A 21,924-nucleotide genomic window follows, 5' to 3' on the forward strand; every position below is an offset into this window, starting at 1 on the left:
CCTTAAAAAGGACTAAAATGTTGTCACTGACCTCATTTCCTGGGAATGCAGTGGCACCAACATCAGGGGATGTGCACAAATAGCTTGTAGTTCAGAAACAGTAAATTCAGGATGTCACTAATGGTAAACAAACAATGTGGAGGCAGTTCTTCTCCTTTATGCTTGGAATGGAAGCCAATGTAATGCATCTTGGAAAAGATTTTTTTTAATTGATATATAAGGTTACTGTTTGTATTACTTAAGCAGTTACTTTAAATGGTGAAAAAGAGTAAGTATAGTTGCTTAGTGCTACCAAGATGCTGAAATGCTGCTGTATTTTTTTAAATTTCATGTTAATGAGAACTCTTCAGGTATCATAACCATTTGGCTGCGTAAGGTAATTGTGCAAAAAAGGGATGCTACACCCATACAACAAATTTGATGAGGATGAATTTTGCCCTATGTTTTAATTATACAAACAAACCCGTTTGTCTTTTACTTTGTAAATCCATTGTTCCCTTAGAAAGCAGCACAGTGTTGTCTCAGAAGATGTCTGCAGTTACACTGAAATGTGTATTGTTCTGTTTACTTTAGCAATTTATTTCTGTCTTTGGAGTGGGATTGAAGACATCAGAAAAATGGTACAGAATGGGTTTTCGAACGCTGGAAGAAGTAAAAGCTGACAAGACCCTGAAGCTTTCAAGAATGCAGAAAGCAGGTAAAAAACCCCACTAAAAGGTCTGTGTTTCAGTGATTTAATGCCTTTAAAACAGCATTAATTAGAGTAGGCGACAGCATACATTGAAACATTCCGCTAGGGCCTATTACATTTTCTTTCTTAAATATCTTTTGAATACTCAATGATTATAGTAAAAAGAAGAATTCTTGGGATATCGGACACTTGCAGTAAAAGCTGTTTCTTTTTACACTATATGGCAATGCTTGTCCTTGTTTTAATTCTTTAAATTAGATATGCAGTACAATTTAAACAAAATCTTATTTCATGTTACACACACACACATACACACACACAAAATATGTTAAAAGAACATTATGAAGGTTGCAAAGTCAAACACTCAAAGGTTAGACAATGCCAGAATTTAGGTTGCCTGTGCAACCTTTATTTAGCTTTCTTGTGTATATTCATTATGATACAGTCTTTAATTACATGATCACATGCTTTATTCCAGAGGACCCCTACCTCACTCATTGCACAATATGGATGGGCTCTAGGAGTGAATCAGGGTTGTAATTAAAAGAGACATGTCTTTGATATCTGCTTAAATCTGACATTTCCTAACTTTTGAGATCTTGACTTTATAATCTTAATAATGGTCTTCTAACATAGTTTTGTGTGTGTGATTTTCTAGGTTTCTTTTTTAAAAGCAAATTGAAAAAACAGAAATTCCATTATGTGGCACCATATTGACACCCACCTGGGTCATCAGCAGGGTTGGAACCTTTTGATCCACAACTCAGACCCCTGCTACTTGAGCTGCTGGTGTAACTGATGGTAACAGCAGGCTGTCATCCTCTATTTGGACCAGCACTAGAGGGAAGGGGACACTTTGCCATTGGGTTTCGCAGATATTTGCTGACAACAGAAGAATGATGAGACTCGGGAATCCTGGATTCTGTTCCAGACTCTGGAGGGGAGTGTGCTCTAGTGAGCACATACCCCTTTGCCCATTCCCCCTAAATGTGACCCTTTCTTCCCTATCCCCTTCATCCTGTCCTCGTCTTAGGTCTCTTCCTTACTCCTGGCTCTTCATCCCAGTCCAGTTCTTCTCACCTAACCAGTCCCAGTCTCCACTTCTCAGGCTTCTTTACCCAGTTCCAGTCTTCTTGCCCAGCCAATTCCAGTCCCCCCACTCCTGGCTCTTCATCTGAGTTGTCTCTCTCCCCCATGCTAGCTCATAGTTGCCCCTTATTCCACTCCCACATTCCCTGTCCTGACTGGCAGTTAGTCCCAATGTCTTACATGGGGCCTCATGACCAATCTCAGAGGATGTGTCCTATCCCCCTGGCGCCTTATCCCAATCTCTGCCCAGCCAGTGCCAGTTCTCCCCAACTCCTTGTCAGATCTATCTCACCTCTCAACCACATTCTTCCCCCCACCGGGCTAGGTTCTCACTCCCAATCTCCTTGTTCATTTTTCCTCTCACCACAACTTGTGTCACCTGTACAGCCTCCAGTCCCAATCTCCCCCCACCTAGGCTCCTTGCCTCAATCTATGCTCCCCTGCTCTCCCACAGTCCAGCTTTTGTCCATTCTGTGTTCAGGTCGGTAGCTTCCTCTTTCTTGTGGCCTGGGCTCAGCAACTGGGGCATTAAGAGCACAGGAGAGACAATCTTCCCATTCTCAGTTCAGGTGCCTGGACCTGACATGGCCCTCAGCAGCCCAGAGCTGCAGTAGCAGGGAAAGCCTTGCTAAGGCCTGGGCTGGAGTATGCCCGCTGTGAATGGAATCTTTAGGGAATTTAGCTGCTAAAATCTACACATTTTCAAAGGTTTATAATTTGGCAAAATTTTGGTGGATTTTTTGGGGGATGGCAAAGGCACAGACCTGAAACAAAGGCCACCTCTCTGCCAAATTTCAAGATCCTGCTCCAATGCATGGGGGCACCAGGGTTGTTCAAAGAAAGAGCTATCCAAATTTCTTTTTAATGGCAAAACACTAAATTTTTCTCTAGCCTTATTCACAAAAATGTCTGAACTGTTCTGGCTGAAGTTTTGCAGATAAATTCAGGCTGAGACAGACACCTGGCATATAAGACTTCAGCCCAAATTTTTAAAGTTTGGCAAAGTTAAAAACAACTGAAAATGGGGTCTTATACTGGAAAGTATTGGGTAACCTTAATAATAGGTTGTGCTATCAGCTCTGCCTATAATGAACGTAGTTTCAGATATACTCAATAAACTGATCCTTATAGCTGCAGCTGAGAGTCCTCCTATACTTTATGCTGTAAGTAATCTACAGGCATACTACAGGTCACCCAATAGGCTCTCTCTTCATAGCAAATATCAGTGTGACCCTTATTCTTGGGCTGTAGCGCAAATTGAAAAAACAACAGGAAAACGCAGGCCATCAAGCTAGCTGAAAAATCAAATGTTCCCACAATGGGTGCTCCAATGAAGCAGAAGCAACATCACTCACAGTGAAGCTGAGCTGAGTTTCATTGTAAACATTAGCGTGTGAAATATTCTCCAGGTTATTAAAGGACTATAGAGTAGCTAAGATTAAAGGGTCAGTAAGTAGTAAAACAGCAACACAAATATTACTCACATAGACAGAGTGTTTCATCATTTGTCTATTTATTGTCTGATTTCAAACTATAGATCTGATGCTGCAGCTATTCTATATTCAGTGAGACTCGAACTACACATACTAGTGAGCCGAATTCAGAAGTAAATTGAACCGAATCTAAGCAAGTCTGAAAGGAGTCTAAGTTAGTGTAATTTACACTTTCATTTGGCATCTTCACCTTACACCAGCTTAGCGTTCCTGGTACTGACATGCTTATCCTCACACTCATTTGCCAATGTGTAATTTATTGTATACCTCTCCCTTTTCACGTCATATCTGAATTTGTCCCACCGAGCTGTGAGCTCAAGTGACTTTGCACAGAGATATAGATAGTTGGGATAGTTTGAATATCAAAATCACACTCTGAGCTCCCAGACTCAGGTAGAAGCATACCATTCCACGAAGGGTCACCTCTGAAATTGTTACTCCTAGAAATGACTTAGCTGAAAACTGATAAACTACTAGACTGATTTACAGACATTCAGGCTATTGGTGAGGGAAGTTAAGTATTAGGGATACCCAAAATTTCATTCAGTCACAGATTAGAAACAGATCGGTTGGCCTGCAATGTACTGTCCCACCCTCTGGCAGAAGCTCCACATCAAAAAATGTTCAGAGAATCTGTCACACAGTGAACTCTCTTTAAGAGGATTGGGGCTCACTTGAACCCATGCCAGACCTAGCCTCCCCAGTTGGAAGAAAGGAGTAAAGTAATATGACAAAGGATTGGGTAACTAAGAGCCCGGTGTGGTGGAAGATAAAAAGATTCAATAGGAAGGGGAGAGCCAAGCAGAGAGAAGAACTCTGGGAAAGCCCAACTTGTTGATGCTCTATAAAAGCCTGCCAAAAGTGAAACACATCCCTAGGAAGGAGGGCTGTGCTCACCCTGTCCCAGGGCAGGAGCTTGAACCCAGGACTGAGGGCAAGGGAAGAGTCCTGACTGAAAAGGACTCAGAGAGCTCCAAGGTCTGCAGCAAGAAGAAGCTGAGTGCTAACGGAAGCTTGCTAGAATCAAAGCACAGCTCCAGAAAAGCTGGGCTGTGGCACCCTGCCCTAAAGGAAAAGAAGTTTGAGCCCATAATTGAGATTTGGGAAGATATGATGGGAAGGACTTTCTAGACAGGCCAGGCTGATACATAGGAAGAGGTTCTGGGAAGAAAGAGTGTTTGAATTATGATACAGATAGCCCAGTTGTTCAGGGTTCCCAGGGCTGGGAACCCTTAACTGTGAGTGCATGTGGGTTCTCTCCAGGTAACCAACCTAGTAGAGTGTAGTACAACCCCTGCTGTTAATGGGGAGGCTGACTGGAGCCCAGAGATTATTGGAAATTGATTCCAGGAAAAGAAGTGTCAAGACTTTGTGCAACAGGACAGATGCTTATAGACATTTTTTTGTAACTGGGGCAGGGTGCTGAATGTTTTCAGCATCCAATCTGTGCTGAAGGCTGAGAGAATCATCATGGATGAGGGGAAACAGAAGCAGGGTGACTGCAGTGCCCTGGCGCACCACAAGGGGGCATGCTCTGGGACTGCATTCTGCTACATGATACATACACCAAGCACCCCTTTTCTTTATACACACAGATGTGTAATTTTTCCCCCAGATTCTCTTAATCTGCCTCCTATTCACATTCTGCTTGTGGGGCTATGGTTTTGGACTCAGTACCCATTGCAGAACCTCCGACTCTGTGTTATTCAAATTTTATAACTAAAACAAAAATGTTTTTAGTATGTTTGCTCTCTGTAGACTGCAATTAAACTTTATGTAGATTGTGAGTTTGCTAAGTAACTTTTTTAATGGAAATTCCTCATTGGAAGGTTGTTGCAAACTCAGGCAAGCCAACTTTAACATGGTTTTTGTTCGTTTCTGTACAAAAGCTCCTCAATTTCTCTTGAAATGGAAAAATGTAGACCTAGCTGTGTTTATGCTAGAGGTGTAGCCTCTGGGATTTTAAAATAAATTTTGGTTTGGTTTTAGAATACACTGTATATCCCGGTCATCAACACCTCTGTAGCCAGCTCTCCTTTAGCTTGAGTGGCAGAAACTTGAGCATTTGTTGCTCTAGGTCCTGAGTTTGACTCTTCACCGATGATTGTGATGTTGGCCCCAGTTCATGATACATGGTAACAATTTTTGAGAAAGCTAAACTATGTTTTCCTTTAAAATTGGCTGTTGAGATGCTCTGCCTGGGGAATGCAGAATGCTTTAAAATTCTTCTTATAAGTGCAACAATTTTTTCCCCCCAACTGCCATAAATTTATTATTTATCTGGATATACAGTTTTTCAATTCCAGGTGAACTGAGGAGCTTTTTCTCCATACGCCCCCTTTTATCTCAAGTGGTAAAAGCCTCTGCTTTCACAAAGGTGCCGATTTTGGTCCCCTTCTGACTATGTGCATTAGGGAACTTTCAGTTTGTGCCAGTGGGGTCCGCACAGACAATTAGTGTACAACATGGTTTTGTGCACTAGAAGTTACATCCCAGCTGGTACTCCTTAATGCACCGTGTAGACAAACCCCCACATACACAATATGGTGAAACTCATATGCATGTACCCTGCATCGGGCACGCTTTTCCTATCATTCTTTAAAGCTTATCTGTGTTTTCAGAGACACTAATGCTATTAATTATTTATATGATTAAATGTCATTGTTAATATAATCATTATTACAATAAAGTCTGCATGGTTCAAAAGGTCTAATCCCCATCCATACTCTGTCCAGACATGAGTGGACTCCAGTCCAGGGCTCCAGTCTAGCCCTCTCCAATCCCAAGCCTCTAAAACACTAGGGGTGAAATTATTCAGTAGGAGTTCTCCCATTTTCTTCACTGGGACCAGGATTTCACCGAGGCTGCAGTAGCAAATCTGAACTTGCACTAACACCAGAGGCTTTGTAGCAGCTGATCAACTGTCAGCCCCTTATAATGCTGAAGGCCTTAGATCAGTCCAACTTACAGAACCTTTGAAGACACCTGATCCCTAATATCAACCATTCCTAACTACCACCTCTTTTGTGAACTAAAAAACAATGCAGCCTCTCCTCATGCCCCCATGACATTTTCTTCTAGCTCCTCAAGAAAGACCAGAACCTTTTGTGTTCTTGCTGGAATAGATCTCCTAACCACCCTGTGACAATCTTGAGGGTTCATTAAAGAACAAACTGTAGAATGCGTCAGGAATAGATCTTTAATAACACAGCTGGGAGTGATTCCGAGGAGTACAGGTGGGAGCAGCAATGTTAGATCTGATGTAGGGCATGTCTCTCAATTCAAAATAGTGTCCCATGGTAGGGAGTGTCTCTAAATCACAGTCTTCTACAAGCATATTTTTGCATACCCTTGCTAGTTTCCATCCACCTCCAAGTCCTCAGCAATGGAACTTTTTTGGTGAAGCTAGAGACTCATTCCCCGACAAGAACCCAGATCTTCTAAGGAAATTTGCTAGTGATGTTTATCCTTTGGGAAAAGTTAATAGGCTCAATAAATCTAACAGTAAGTTCTCCCTGGTTTGTTCTTGTGAAAAGTAGAAATTTCTTGAGCTGACATTGAGGAGATGGAGTCATATTTGGAAGTAACGTTAACGTAAAACAAGCTGGTCATAGATTTTAAGGCCAGAAGGCACCATTATGATTAGTCTGAATTCCTGTATAACACAGACCATGATATTTTACCCAGTAATTCCTACATCAAGCTCATAACTTCTGATTGAAGCAAAACATATCTTTTAGAAAGAAATCCAGTCTTAATTGGGGTCAAGTTAGCAATCCCATGCCCTTTATGTAACTTGAATGTTTTTGACTCCCTGGTGAACATCATCAGCCTTATCTTTAGTTTGCTTCATGCTATGTATATTTTGATATTTCATTCAGATCAAAGGTTTTATACTTATGTAAAATTGCTTTTAGGGTTTCTCCATCATGAAGACCTCGTTAGCTGTGTATCTAAGGCAGAAGCAGATGCAGTAAGCTTGATTGTTAAGGATACTGTACGGACATTTTTACCAGAAGCTTTAGTGACCTTAACTGGTGGTTTCAGAAGGTAAATGGAATAAATAATGAGTGATTACACTTCCCCCCCCACCCCCCCCCCGCATACATACACAAAATGCTAATTTCTGAGCTGTAGAGCAAGCAAAGAAACTAAATGGGAGAGTATTAAACTTTGTTTCTAATAATCAATACTGTACAAATCTACATGGACCAATCCTAGGAAGCAAGACTTTCTTTTTCTACCACATTTCCAAGGTTTTTAGATTCTGAAAAGTACAGATTATTGGTTTATCATTATAACATTATATAATCAATTAGCAGACAAACAAAACAAATACAAAACAAAATAAAGTAATAAATAAAATAAATAAATAAAAATAAAAAATAAAAGTAATAAATAAAAAATAAAGTAATAAATAAAAATCTCATCACCGCACAAAGTTAAAATTAGGTACCTAAATATTCTCTCTAACATCACAAACTTGGGTGAAATCCTAGCCTTACTGAAGTCAAACTCCCATTAGCTTCAGGGGAGCCAATATTTCATCCAAGTCTCTTTCCAGACACAATAATACTTAGTGCTTGATGTATGTAGAGCTACAAACTGCTAAACCAAACAAACAAACAACCTGCAAAAAAACCGAAAAATCCAAAACCCAAACAAAATCTTATCCTAGGCTTACATAATTAATCTGCACAACACTCTTTTAAGATAAGTGTATTCTCAATTTGCAGTGGTGGCAAATGGAAGAATAGATAAGTAAAGTGACTTCCTAAGGCCATGCAACAAGTTAGTGGCTATATTAGGATTATAATGCAGGAGTTCCTGGCACCCGGCCCCATGCTCTGTCCACTAATCGATGCTGTTCCTTACAATATTGTTATAAAACTAAGTTTAGTTCAAAAGTGAATATTCACTAATACTAGAAATTACTTAAATCTGCGGTTTAATTTGTCTGTTTTTCAAATCTTTCTTTCTTACTGACTAGCAATATAAGAATATCTGTCAAAAATGGTAAGTTAAGTGCTCTTCTGGGACATAAAACATGCTCTGCACTTCTCTCAATCTCTTTTCTATATAACTACAAGTAAAGCCGCCATGGGAGGAAAGAAGAGAAGAAAGAAAGAGAAATTAAATGTTACTAGTCATTAACAGCAGAATCCTGCAAGCATGTGGGTGGTCTCTTGCACCATACAGAGCATCTTATGAGTCATCATAGGGCACCACATGTCACCTGTGTGACTTCAGTTACAGGATCAAGGCCTGAAATAGCTTACAAGCTACTGGTATGCACCCGCTGGGTTTTACCTCTTTTGTTTAGTATGCACTTTGCATGTAACCTCTTCATGGGTGGGTGTGGGGAGCAATTGACAAAGTCTTCGTTCCACAATGGCTCATTTGGATTTAATAGTCCTTTCTGGTGGGCAGGAGATAACACCTTCTGTAGGAATCCAGCATTTTACATTAGGTGAAGCTTTTTCCGCCCTGTTTGGTGAGTTGCAGAGTTTCAGAACAAACATTTTACAGTTACAGAGCAAACATTTAAGTACTACCTTATATCGTGGGTTAAAATGTTATTAGTAGAAATAATACATGGAGCATCCTACAGACATTCCATAAAGTCTAAACACATTCTTATAACATGAATATCTATTTTAACCACTATACTAACCCACAGGTAAGCCAGACTGGTTTCCAGGTATGCATTTGTCAGCATTCAGCAAGGCCTGAAGCCTTGGCATGAGCTAGCACCTGGTCTACCAGGATAACACCAGGCCCCGAGGCAAAATGGCGTTCACTGTATGGTTCAGGGGGCTAGAAAGGATATAGGGAGTTGGGCCTCTGAGGAGCAGCAGAGACATTGTGAAAGTTGATTGGGGAGACTGAGAGGGAACAGGAGACAGATTTAGGAGTAGCAGAAGAATGGAGTACAGGTGATTTGGGGGGCAGGGAGTGGGTGGGTCTGGTCATCTGGAGCAGTGACAGGTGGGGGGGACGCAGTGCTGATCTGTCTCAGGAAGAGAAGGGAGGAGTGCAAAAGGCCAAACCAATCCCTGTTGTCCTTATCATTTATTTGAACATTTAAAGTTCTTTAGTATGTATATCTGTAACTCATCAACCGCAAAAAGTACTATAAATTCTATGGGCAAGTGTGAATCATGATGCATTAATTAGGCCAGTGATTCTCAAACTATTTACTATACAGCCCTTCTTTTATCAAAGGAAATTAACTAGGAGTGGAGAAAGTCACACAGTAATAGGAAAATGAACGGCAATTCCTGTAGCTTAGGGGCAAGGAGGGGGTATGTGGAACCTCTGAGGAGTCTGAGCAAGGTGTGCATTAAAGATCAACTTTTCCACCTGAAATTATCAAACACACATTGGCATAGGCGTAGAGAGGAGTTAAAACGTGAAAAGACAGACTACAAACATGAGTTGATGTTTTTACAGTCTCTTGATCTTGGGGGCTAATTTCATGTCTTTTTGGGCTCGAACTCATGATTTGTTATTTCTTGAGGTTCATGGTATTGTTGTACATTCTTTGTAAATAAACAGGATTGTATCAAAGAAATACCTGACTCATATAATCAGTTTCTCCTCCTAACAGCAACAATCCTGTGTGGTCCCAAATACTGGCTAACTGCTCAAGGCAAGGACATCTATATATATAAAATACCAACTTGATTGTTAAGAAGAGAGAATGTTAGAGATCTGCAGCTGCAAACCAACACGATTGTTTTAATCAGATAAAGGGTGCTGTTTGTATATGTTCCAGTCAGTTACATGAGGCAGTGATGTCAATTTTTATATGATGGCAACAAAAGTTTTGCCTGCTTAGGGCTGAAGGAATGAACCCAAGAGTGTTCTACTTGCAAATTGCACAATACTGGAGATTTCATTATTCACATATTTCTAATTCACAACAGTAGCAGCATAGGTTAGAACTCTTAGGCAGAAATAGAAAATAAATTCATTTGAAATGGTACTGTATCAGAATTGAATAAATTGGGGAAGTCGGTGTATTTATCCTTTGTTACTGTGTTGCAGAAGCATATATCTAAGTACATCTTAAACATCACTTTGATTTGAGAGTTTTAGATGTTGTTTCTGGTATGTCAGGTTGGGAGAAGTTAAAAATTCTTTTCTGCTATGACACTCTTATCTGGGTGAGTTTGGAACACAAATTGCAGTGCTGAAATGCAAGGGTAAATTTAGAAATGGAACAGCTGTACTTAAAGAATGAATAAATCATGTTTCTACCCACGCTGTCCATGGGAATGCATTTTGTTGTCTACCTAGTGAGTGCTGAGCAGCTCCATGCTGGACAGAGATGTGTTGAGGAAGCTGATAACACTGTATAAAGCACATCACAGAACGTGTTACAGGAAAGACCTGGGTCTGTGGTGCAACATACTTCAATTAGCATAACATTAAAACAATAGAACATGATGATTAATAATATAGTTCTGATTAAATGTGCTATACATGTATAAAACAATTTTCTTGCCCTATTATCTTAAAATGTAAGGGCCAAATCCTGAGGAGATCCAAGTACCCTCAGTTCTCATTCGTAACAGTGGGAGTTGAAACGTAGGGTTGCCAACACTGTATTTCAGAAACAATGAACTGTTTTCTTAGCAGTCCCACCCCATACCTCCTCCTCCGATTGTTGTTGTTGTCGTTATTATTATTATTATTATTATTTATTTATTATAATAAGCCGTACTCACCTATATTCGCCAGAGCTATTTCTTGCTGCTTTTTGCAGTACTCAGCAACTCTGGATCTTGTTGTACGGAGATGAAAAAATAAGAGATGTCCTTTGTAATAAGGGACTGTTGGCAACCAGAATTTGACTGTAAGTTAAAACATCATGTGATATGGGGTGGGGACAGGGAAGACAAGTTACAATAAAGTGATATTGTTAGATTGATTAATAATAATTAATAGTGTCTGTGTCTTGAGTACCTGCTAGGAGTAGGGCAGTATATAAGCTGGTTGGGTGTACATTGTCACTTATCTTTTAAGTGAGACCTACAACTGAGTTCCTCATAATTTCTGTGGTTGTTAAAAATCTCACTTCTCCTTATTAAGAGACTTTTTTTAGTAATAGTGTTATCTCTCATATAAAACAATTTAATATTTCCCAAGTAATACTACTGGAAGCATAGGTATTAGTGCTATTATTATCAGCTAATGCTATTATTAACACAACTATTAATAAGAAAAAAATAAGAATTTGAATGAACACAGGGAACTCGGGTTTAGGTCTCAAACAAAAATTTCAGCAGCACAGTGTCCCCTAAAACCGTGTTGGGACATTTGTTCAACAATGACTCAGAGAGAAAATTGTCACTTGGTGAATCACTAACATCACATATTGCAGCAACCTGTCTTTGATTTGGTTTCACTGATAAAATCTGATTCTTTCACAACCAAAGATTATTTAGCTTAAGGCTACCTATGAGCAAAAATACTGGGAGGAAATCCCAAAGGAAATTTCTAATAGGAGGTGGGAAAATATAAAATTTGTGTTGAAGCTTCGCTCTTTGGATAGATGATTCATAACTAAACACCCTGATATTTTTTTAACTGGAGTTATAATATTTGAATTAAGTGACTTAAAATTAGAGCTGGAAAATAAAATCATCCTGTTCATTTATCGTATCTGCCAGTGCAGTGTTGCTTCCCACTATATATTCTGAGTGCTTTGTCCAAACTAGCTATAAATGACTCAAGAGATGGGGCTTCAGTTGTTATTCATTCTGTGTGGTCTGCTTAGAGGGTGCGGTTATATGAGGGTAAGCTGTGTATATGGGCAAAGGGAGTTTTTGTGTTTTGTTTTGTAGGGGATTCAGTTCTGATGGCTGTTGAAGAAAAGGCAGTAAACTGCTGTTTAATTGTATTTTTGTTTAAATTGTCGGGGTAGTGCCTGGAGCTCTGGGGAGGCAGCCCTTTTAATTATTGTAGAAATCTAAAAAAGTCCAGGAAACAATAAATATGTAGGAAAAGTGAAATTTAAAAACACCTATTTTGCAATTGGATTCAGTCCAGTGTAAAGTCACATGCTGAACTTTAGGTCTAACTTTGTGTGTGTGTGTTTAAAGATCTGGCATCTGGGTTAAACAAGTGACTTTGTTATTGTATAATTCAGTTATAATGTTCTTGAATGAAGATGCTTTGGTTTCTGAACATTACTGCTCTTCACATAGTAGATGGGTGTTTTGTACATTGTTAACGCAGATGCGGTACAACATATCCATGGAATCAGAAGGATTTCCATACTACCAGCATGTACTTTTCTCACATTATCTCACAGTATGGAATTAGTTCTAGATATATATATCTAGATATCCTCTTAGACCTGGAGGAAGGCTCAAACAGAAGACAGCAAAAAAATTAGCCCAGAAAGAGAAGATATTAAGAATGAAATTTTAGAAAGCAAGACTCCACTAGCAAAGCTACAAGACACCTTTACTAGGTTAGCCAGTAGATGTCTCTGTTAGTCATTCCTGTCACTGAAAAAAGAAAAAAAAGGCATATACAGCTGAGAAGAATTCTGACTCACTTCCTCCCATTGTGATATAAGTGGTTGTGTCACTGTGTAAACATCATTCAGCTTGCTTCTAAAGGTTTGTACAAATGTTAAGATTCTGGTGTTTTGTTTTCAGACTGATATTTTAATGCCAGACTGTGTAGACATAAGCATAGCGTGCTTACTAATGGAATATTATCTTGTAATTTTTTGTAAAAAGTTCCTCCTCTTGACTCCTTCTCATTAAGGTCCACATCCTGAGTCCTTATTCTGTTTTTACTCAGACATTATTCAGTCAAATTTCTATTGACTGGAATTTGCCCAAATGTGAACTGAGTAAAAATGGATTAAAGATATCAGGAGTTGAACCAAAGTTTGATAAGGATGGTTCAGTGGTTAGGGGGCTAAACAGAAAGTTGGGAGACTTCCTTTTTCTGCTACAGATTTGGGTAAAGCATTTAGTCTTTCTCAGCCTCAATGCCCATGAGAATAACAGAACGTCTGTACTTCACAAGGGTGTTACTCTGATAAATACATTTAAGATTATGAGGTGCTCAGCTCTGTGCTAAAGGGACTCTCATAAGTACCTATGCTAGATGAGTGGGGGGAACCCAGACTTTAAAAAATTCAGAGAAGTAGTAGGTGAGGTCCTATGGGATGAAAATCTAAGGGATAAAGGAGTTCAGGGGTGCTGGAGTTTCTCAAGGAGACAACATTAAAGCCACAACTGCAAACTATCCCAATGAGACGGAAAGAGAGGAAGAATTGTAAGAGACCAATATGGCTTCCTCAGCAGCTCTTCAATGAGCTGAAAAAGAAAAAGGAATCCTATAAAAAATGGAAATGTGGATGAATTGCCAAGGAGGGGTACAAAAGAATAGCACAAGTATGTAGGGACAAAATCAGAAAGGCTAGGGCATAAAATAAGTTACAAGGGACATAAAAGGCAATAAGAAGAGGTTCTTTAAATACATTAGGAACAAGAGCAAGACAAAGGAAAGTTAGTTCCTCTACTTAACAGGGAAGGAGAGCTAATAACAAATGACATCAGGAAGGCTGACGTATTTACTGACTATTTTGCTTCAGTTTTTATTAAACAGATTAATTGTGACCCAGATAAGCAACACAATATTAACAACAAGGAGGAAGGAATGCAAGTCAAAATAGAGAGAGAACAGGTTAAAGAATATTTAGATAAGTTAGATGTATTCAAGTCTGCAGGGCCTGATGAAATTCCCCCTAAACTACTTAAGTTAACTAGCAGAAGCAATCTTGGAACCATTAGCAATTATCTTCAAGAATTCATTACAGATGGTGAAGTCTCAAAGGACTGGAGAAGGGCATACATAGTACCTATATTTAGAAAGGGGAACAAAATAGACCCAGAGAATTACAGAACAGTGAGCCTAATTTCAATACCTGGAAATATACTGGAACAAATTATTAAACAACTAATTTGTAAGCACCTAGAGCAGGGGTGGGGAATCTTTTTTATGTCAAGGGCCTGATGGTGGCCCTGGCGGCGGGGGAGAATTCGGCGGCAGGGGAGAATTCGGTGGCGGCGCGGTTTCACGGCGGCGGCGGGATTCCGTGGGGGGCGGGGTGCAGTGCCCGCCGCCGAAGTCCCCCCGCCGCCAAAAAGGGACAAACGGCGGTGGGGTTTTCGGCGGCAGGGTTTTGGCAGCGGGCACTGCCCCGCCCCCCCCCACCGCCACGGAAACCGTAAAACCGCGCCACCGCTGAATTCCCCCCCACCGCCAGGTCCAGAACAGACGTTCCCCACCCCTGACCTAGAGGATAATAGGGTTATAAGTAATAGCCAACATGGATTTGTCAAGAACAAATCATATCAAACCAACCTAATTTCCTTCTTCAGGATTACTGGCCTAGTGGATGGGGGGAAGCTGTAGACAAGATAGATCTTGATTTTAGTAAGGCTTTTGACACAGTCCCACAGATAATTCTCATAAGCAATCTAGAAATATGGGCTAGATGGAAGTACTAGTGTGGGTGCAAAACTGAAAGAAGATGCTCAAAGAGCAGTTATCAGTAGTTCACTGTCAAACTGGGAGGTTGCATCTAGTGGAGTCCTGCAGGGAGCTGTCCTGGGTCTGGCACTATTCACATTTTCATTAATGACTTGGATAATGGAGTGGAAAATAGGCTTATAAAAGCTGTGGATGACATCAAGCTGGAAGGGGTTGCAAGCACTTTGAAGGACGGGATTAGATTTCAAAACATCCTTGACAAATTAGAGAATTGGTTTAAAATCAACAAAATGAAATTCAGTAAAGACAAATGCAAAGTGCTACACCTAAGAAAGAAAAATCAAATGCCCAAATACAAAATGGGCATAATTGGATAGAGGATAATGCTGCTGAAAAGGATCTGGGGAATATAGAGGATCACAAATTGTATGAGTCAACAATGTGATGCAGTTGTGAAAAAGGCTAATATCATTCTGGGGTTTATTAAGAGGAGTGTCATGTATAAAAACACAGAAGGTAACTGTCCTGCTCTACTTGGCACCAGTGAGCCTTCAGCTGGAGTAATTTGTCCAGTTCTGCATGCCATACTTTAGGACGATGTGAATAAATTGGAGAGAATCCAGAGGAAGCAACAAAAATGATAAAAGGTTTAGAAAATCTGACCTATGAGGAAAGGTTAAAAAAATTGGTCATGGTTATTCATGAGAAAAATAAACTGAGGATAGAACTGATAACAGTCTTCAAATATGTTAAGGGCTGTTAAGAGGACTGTGATCAATTATTCTCCGTGTCTACTGAAGGTAGGACAAAAAGTAATGAGCTTAATCTGCAGCAAGGGAGATTTAGGTTAGATATTAGGAAAAACTTTCTAACTGTAAGGATAGTTAAGCACTGGAATAGGCTTCCAGGGGAGGTTGTGGAATCCCTATCATTGGAAGTTTTTAAAAACAGATTGGACAAACACCTGTCAGGGATTGGCTCAGTATACTTGGTCTTGCAGGTGCTGGACTTGATGACCACTCAAAGTCCCTTCCAGCTCTACATTTCTTTGATGCTGTGATGGTGTGTTTACTCCACACACCACTTGAAAGGGTTCAGGTAGCTGGGAGGTGTCTAATTAACTGAACAGGCTGCACTTGGGGAAGAAGTAGGTGGGCTAGGCAAGCCCTAATAGAAGATGATGCTCAGCTGAGTAAATGTAGGCTGGGCCAATACAAAGCCAGCAAGCTGAGAACAAAAGGGGGCTGCAACAGAAGTAGTCTGAATCACTCCCTGAGAGGAGGACTGGAAAATCTGGGGGGTTGAGGAAGTGACAGAAGATAGAGCAGAGAGGTAGGAAGAAGTCTAGGGAAATAGCAACAAGGTCTGGTAGCAAAGAGACCATAGTTGCTAGACAAAGGGTCCCTGGATTGGAACCTGGAATAGTGCATGGGTTCAAGTTCCTCTACCAGCTGCTGGGAAAGTGGCATAGGACCTGGCCTTGGATTGGAAGAATGTCTGGAGCAGTCTGGAGCAGGGGAAACACAGATAGTGATCTGATTGGAGGGCCAAATCATGAAGAGGGAGTGGGCAGAGTCCCAGAGAACGAGAGGGGCTGTGGTGAGAGCAAACAACAGAAGGGGGCATTAGACCTGGACAGAGCTAATCCTCGGAGCAGCCAGGAGGAGGTGCCCTAGCAGCGAGAGAAACCCATGACAGAAACCTTTCTATGAACTCTAAATTATGAAGCCGTTAACACCCCGGTTATCTTATTGAGACCTATATCAGCTCGGTGATATAGCTCCTGAAAAGGTATAATAAGGTATAAACCTAGTGCACAAATCTATTGATCTGTATTGTCTGGATTTAAGGGATTCTTCAGCTTCACTTAAGTTTTTGATGCATTTCAACAACCCTCCAAAAAGGATAATAGGCCTATATGGCCTGGGACTGTGATAGTATTTTCTGCATAAAAAGGAAATATTTTAAAGGCTTTTTTTTTTTAAGTCAGAGATTTCTGAATTTTTGGCCACAAATAAAATATAATAGTTGTGCCCAAAACCCCCACTTTCGTTAATGGTGTCATAGTATTGTATAACATGCTTGATATAGCTACTGTTATTGTGGTAATGTTGCCCAGGACCTTTTAGAAATGGAACTGTTAGGAGGGTCCTGTAATCACAGTATGTTTCATTGGTGGTGGTTTCTCATAAATGAAACCATGTATTTTCTAATTTATTCTGTACAAGAGATAGAATATATGAAATATACAAACACTTTCCAATCTACTTAAATATCTTCAAAATATTTGTGGTTGGCTGAACTGAACAACTCCTTGGAAGCTTTGTTTGATGCTCGGTGTAGTTGATGATAGCACTCTTTAGCGGAAATTGTAAGTGGTACATTGGATTAGTGCATGAGACTTTCTTCCCTGAATACATAGGTTTAAATCCTGGTTAAATCATTAATATAAAATGTGTGGTATCATTCTAATGGCTGTTTATGCACCATACAAATAATTTCCTTTCTGTTGTGGAGAGGTATAGGAATACAGTAATATTAGATATTGGACTGATACAACTAAGGAGGGAAATCTGTTTTCATTAAGTTTTCAGTCAAGATCGTTACCAGAGATTCCTTATTCTATCATATTTTAGCATTATAAAATTTCTTGGGAATTACACTGTACCTTAGATGTCCTCATATCTTATTCCTTTTCAGTCCAAAACATTAGGTATAAATCGGGAAGATGTAACCCGTACACAGATTCTTAAGTCCAATTACTTTAGTTTCTGCTGACCAAACTGTTTGCACATTCACTAGTTTAAACATATCCTAGATGAATTTGGCAGTTCTGCGAGCAACATATTGAAGGGAGCATTTGGACATCATCCACAAACTCAGGTTTGCCTCTGGTAAACTTTTTTCTGCTGTGGATGAAGCGTCTAACTAGAAGTGATCCGATCCACTCTGGCATACGTTCTAATGAAATATCTTTAGGTTACAGGATACTTTAAGAAGATGGTAGAGGTCACTTTCTTCTTCAAAAGGTTCTTTTAAATCATCAGTCAGGAAAGGAGAAAAGGCTAACTACATGATCAGCTGAATAAATTTAAAAGGCAATCTTGATGTCTCCATTGGTGTCATTCAGAAAGTGACCTCTGCCATCAGACCTTTGACAGTTTTTTCCCTCTCATGGCATCCATAACAAATCACCTGTAAGCCGTGATGAATGTGAGGGTGAGCTGAGGAAGAAAGTACTTGGGAGCCACAGTATCAATAGTTATGGACAAAATATTTTCTTAATATCCCATCAAACCATTCAGAGAGTGGTCAGATGGAATCACAGACCTCATTCCCTCAAAGCCTTCTGGAACCTATCCAGTTTCACCAGTATCCTAAGTAGACTATTAAAGAAGGTCCTTCACCCCAACTGCATGAGGGTGTCAAATCCTTAGACTGGAGCTTATCGGTCCATAATGCTGTTATGTAGTTATAATCTTCCTATTCTCCAAATTCTTTCAAACACTAGAGCCAGAGTGGTGACAGCAATGGGACCAGGATTTCACTCTTTATGTATAGAGCCAGAAATCACGTGAGATAGTTCTGTGGTTCTATTACATCCTTGACTTCCCCAGTCAGTCCAGAAGGAGCATTGGCATTCACCTTAAAGTCATTGACCACTATCACCACCACCACAGTGAGGAACATGAGAAAGTCAGCTAAAGGCTCTGTGGAGTAGCAGAGGAATTTATGTAGCAACATATTAAACCTTATGTTATGCTATTCCAGGATTTGTACATCAGCTAGACACCTTTTATACAATCATAGCAGCATCAATATTTAATTTTAATCCACCTGAAAAAATGATTATTCAACCCCAAAATTGGAACAGTCAGCCTTTCTTTTCAGACAATTCAGTATGAAGTCTTAGTTGTCCATTGACATGTAACCTGATGTATTCTCAGTTTCATCCTAGGTTACATTTTTGGAGTATATTATAAACACATGAAAAATACAGTGGACTAAAATCTTAACAAATGCCTCTGCATGTAACTGTTATAGTATTTGAAATATTCTCTAAATATTCCTAAAGTGAGTTCAGAGAATATTGCAGTAATGTTTTTCTTTACCTTTGATTTTTTTCTATGATTTGCCCCTTAAGGTTACGTTTTTAGTGGTGTTTGCTACATAAGGACCATCCACTTGACAAGTCTGGTTTTCTGAATATGGCTATGTTGTATTAATGGCTATATTTTTAGAATGCCTACCATTGCATAAAACTGAAGTATTAATGTCATTACTAAGTCAAATTAAATTTTAATGGCCTTGGTTTAATTTTTCCTCTAGCCTGTTCACATCCTTTAAATAGCATTATATGTGATTCAGTTGTCTTCTAATATCTCAGCTGACCTGAATAGCCTTTTCAATTAGCCTTTTAAGATAAAGCAAATCTGATACATTTTAAATAAATAAAGATTTTTTATTGGTTAAATGCTGATATTCACAGATCATTTAGTCCATTTATTGAGAAGCAATGTCAAAAGAACAACAGTTTCTTTGTGCAGCATTTTTGAAGGAAAGGATGCACAGAGGCAGGACAGAAATAATCATGGTTTCTCTGTCGCTTTACAAATGAATGGAATTTAAGAAGAAAGTCCAACTGTTCTATTTAAAATTCAAAAGAGACAGATACATTGTTAAGTAATATCAAAGGATAATGATTTGCTGAGAAATTATATAAATTAAAACCATTTTAAGAAGCTTTAAGTGGGGAAAAGTAGCAAGTTAACAATGCAGAGTTCTCATGAGTTTATTTTCATACCTTGCATATAATCTGATCTCAAAACAGTTTTAGAATGTCCCCTGTGGTCTTTAAATCCATTTATTCTAAGTTAATATAATTTGATTAAATTTAATCTTTTCATGGCCAATTTAAGTGCTCATAAAATTATATGCTTATTACTTATAAAAAGTAATAGAATTATTATTATTATAATTTTAGAGTACTGCTGTACCACTTTAGTGCATGCAAAAGCATCTTTGATGTGTCCATAATAATGTTGTTTGATGTTTATTTTAATTTTTCGATAAGCATTTCTCAGAACTGTCTCCGCAAATCATAGACCCCAGTGGAAAAAAATAACTTCCACCATACCTGGGGATGAATGTGGGAAAAATACTTTCTGAGCTGATTAATCAGCATGCGATTCAACCAGAGCCGTCAGTTTGTTTACCATGTAGGCATACTGGGAAGATGGGAAGAGTATTTAAAAAATTGGTATTGTCCTTATTAGTTAGAGATGTTTTCAATATTGAGACAGTTTTTCTGCCTTAGTTTCTTTAGTGGAGTGTCAGATTATAAGTGTGTTTACTTTAGAGGTATGTCCTATCTCTGAAACAGGTGCCCATAGTGATAAGATCACTAGAAATACCTACATAGAAAGACATTGTGGCAGCCACCATTTTGAATGGCATCATCCCATATTTGAAACTTCAGCTCTTTGTGCTGTAACACTCTTTTAAAAATGTATGGTTAGGATATTTTTAGCAATGGGAAAAATGTAGTTTTTCACTCATCTATTGCTCAAAATGTTAGAGGGGATTTTGTTTATTTTAAAGCAAAGACAAGGGCTAGAAAATGTAACCCAAATGTTAATGGTTCATCTAGATATAAAAACAGGGATTAGAATGAAAACTCTTCAGCAATGTCATAGGGTGGTTGCTTCCTTTATGGAGAGACAGACTCAGCCCCACCTGTGAAACAAATACCTCTCAGCTCCCCAGTGGTGAGAAGCAGTAAGGTCACATGATTTGCAGGGTATGTGGCTTAGGTAGGCCTCTTAGGTATGTCAACATTACAGCTTGGAGCAAGCCTCTTGGTCCTGGTAGGCAGACTTGTGTTAGCAGGGCTTGAGATAGTGTGCTAAAAATAACAGTGTGGACATTGTGAGACCAACAGAGCCTTGACTAGTCACCCAAGCTCAGACCTAAAAAGACGAATGGGCTTGAGAGTCCAAGATGCCGCCCAGACTGCCATGTCCACACTGTTATTTTTAGCATGCTAGCTTCAGCCTTCTAGTGCAAGTCTCTCTGCCCATGCTAGGAGGCTCACTTCTAGCTATAGTATAGACATACCTTTAGGAAAAAACAAGAGGACTTTAGGGAGAGGCAAAGGGTCTTTCTCTCCAGGGGAGAAAGTCCTCTCCAGGCAGGTGAGAAGGAAGATTCCTGGAAGAAAGTCCTGAGAGTTGTTGCTCAGTAAAAGAACATTAAGACAAACCAGACCCTCAGGACACAGGAGCTGGGCCCAGGTTGAGGCTGGGGTGTAAACTGTGGATTTTTTATGTTTGCCTTTTTGGATTGGTATACCCACGAAGGGGTGGGCTTTTGTTCAGTGATTTAGTCGGAGAGCCAAGTCACAGTCACACCAGACTCTGGTGACAGTGGTTTATTTTTTTTTGAGAAACCCTGAAAAGGGGACACTGAGGCAGGGAACCACGAGCAACCATTGGCCACGAAAGGGTGCTCAGGAGGTGGCATACCTTAACTGTATCGTGTGCAACCAGGGACCCATTTAGTAAGTAAGTTAATGAATTCATTACTATATTCTGCTAATCCTACTCTTGGTACAGTTGGACCTGAAAGATTTAGCAATTCCACTATGCTAGATTAATTCAGGTCTATGCCTTAGAACAACTAATTTATACTGTACAGCCTATATATTCATTCAGGTGTTTCCTTAAAGCATTCTGAGCATGAAACATAAAGCTTGATGGTGGTCCAGACTAAAGGGAGTGAGTGAAACTGTGACTCCTGTCAAACAATTCCAGGGTCATTCTACAGGAAGGAGGAGCCATCACTATTTGTTTATTCTTCTAGAAAAGTCTTTCTCAAAGAGTGAAATTCACCCTAGTGTAGAGGGGCAGCAGAAGGTTTGTACAGTGTACGTTCCACATGAGGCCGATTACATGGTGCATAGAGCATGTGCTGTCTCTCTGGACAGGGATGAATTTCATCTGAGGTTTTAATTTTTTCTACTCAGTGAAACCCAGTTGCCTTAGGCACTAGTAGAACACACAATATGTTGCACTATCAATCTAGGGATTTTGCAACCACAGTGCATACCAATAGTACTTAAATTGA

At 39.6% G+C, this 21,924-nt stretch overlaps 1 protein-coding gene across 1 annotated transcript in view; it reads left to right on the top strand.

Annotated features, from left to right (window-relative positions):
- The window catches only part of DNTT (DNA nucleotidylexotransferase), a 123,358-nt gene that overhangs the window by 37,253 nt on the left and 64,181 nt on the right, over window positions 1-21,924 (top strand). The window contains exons 6-7 of the mRNA XM_067552901.1: window positions 574-697; window positions 7,191-7,323. Coding sequence (XP_067409002.1) covers window positions 574-697; window positions 7,191-7,323 — 257 coding nt within the window. The remainder of the gene's footprint in view (window positions 1-573; window positions 698-7,190; window positions 7,324-21,924) is intronic.

The sequence above is a fragment of the Emydura macquarii genome, unplaced genomic scaffold (assembly GCF_026122565.2).
Source record: "Emydura macquarii macquarii isolate MOO-44397 ecotype Brisbane River unplaced genomic scaffold, CSIRO-AGI_Emac_v2 contig_1390, whole genome shotgun sequence".
NCBI classification, from domain to species: domain Eukaryota; kingdom Metazoa; phylum Chordata; order Testudines; family Chelidae; genus Emydura; species Emydura macquarii.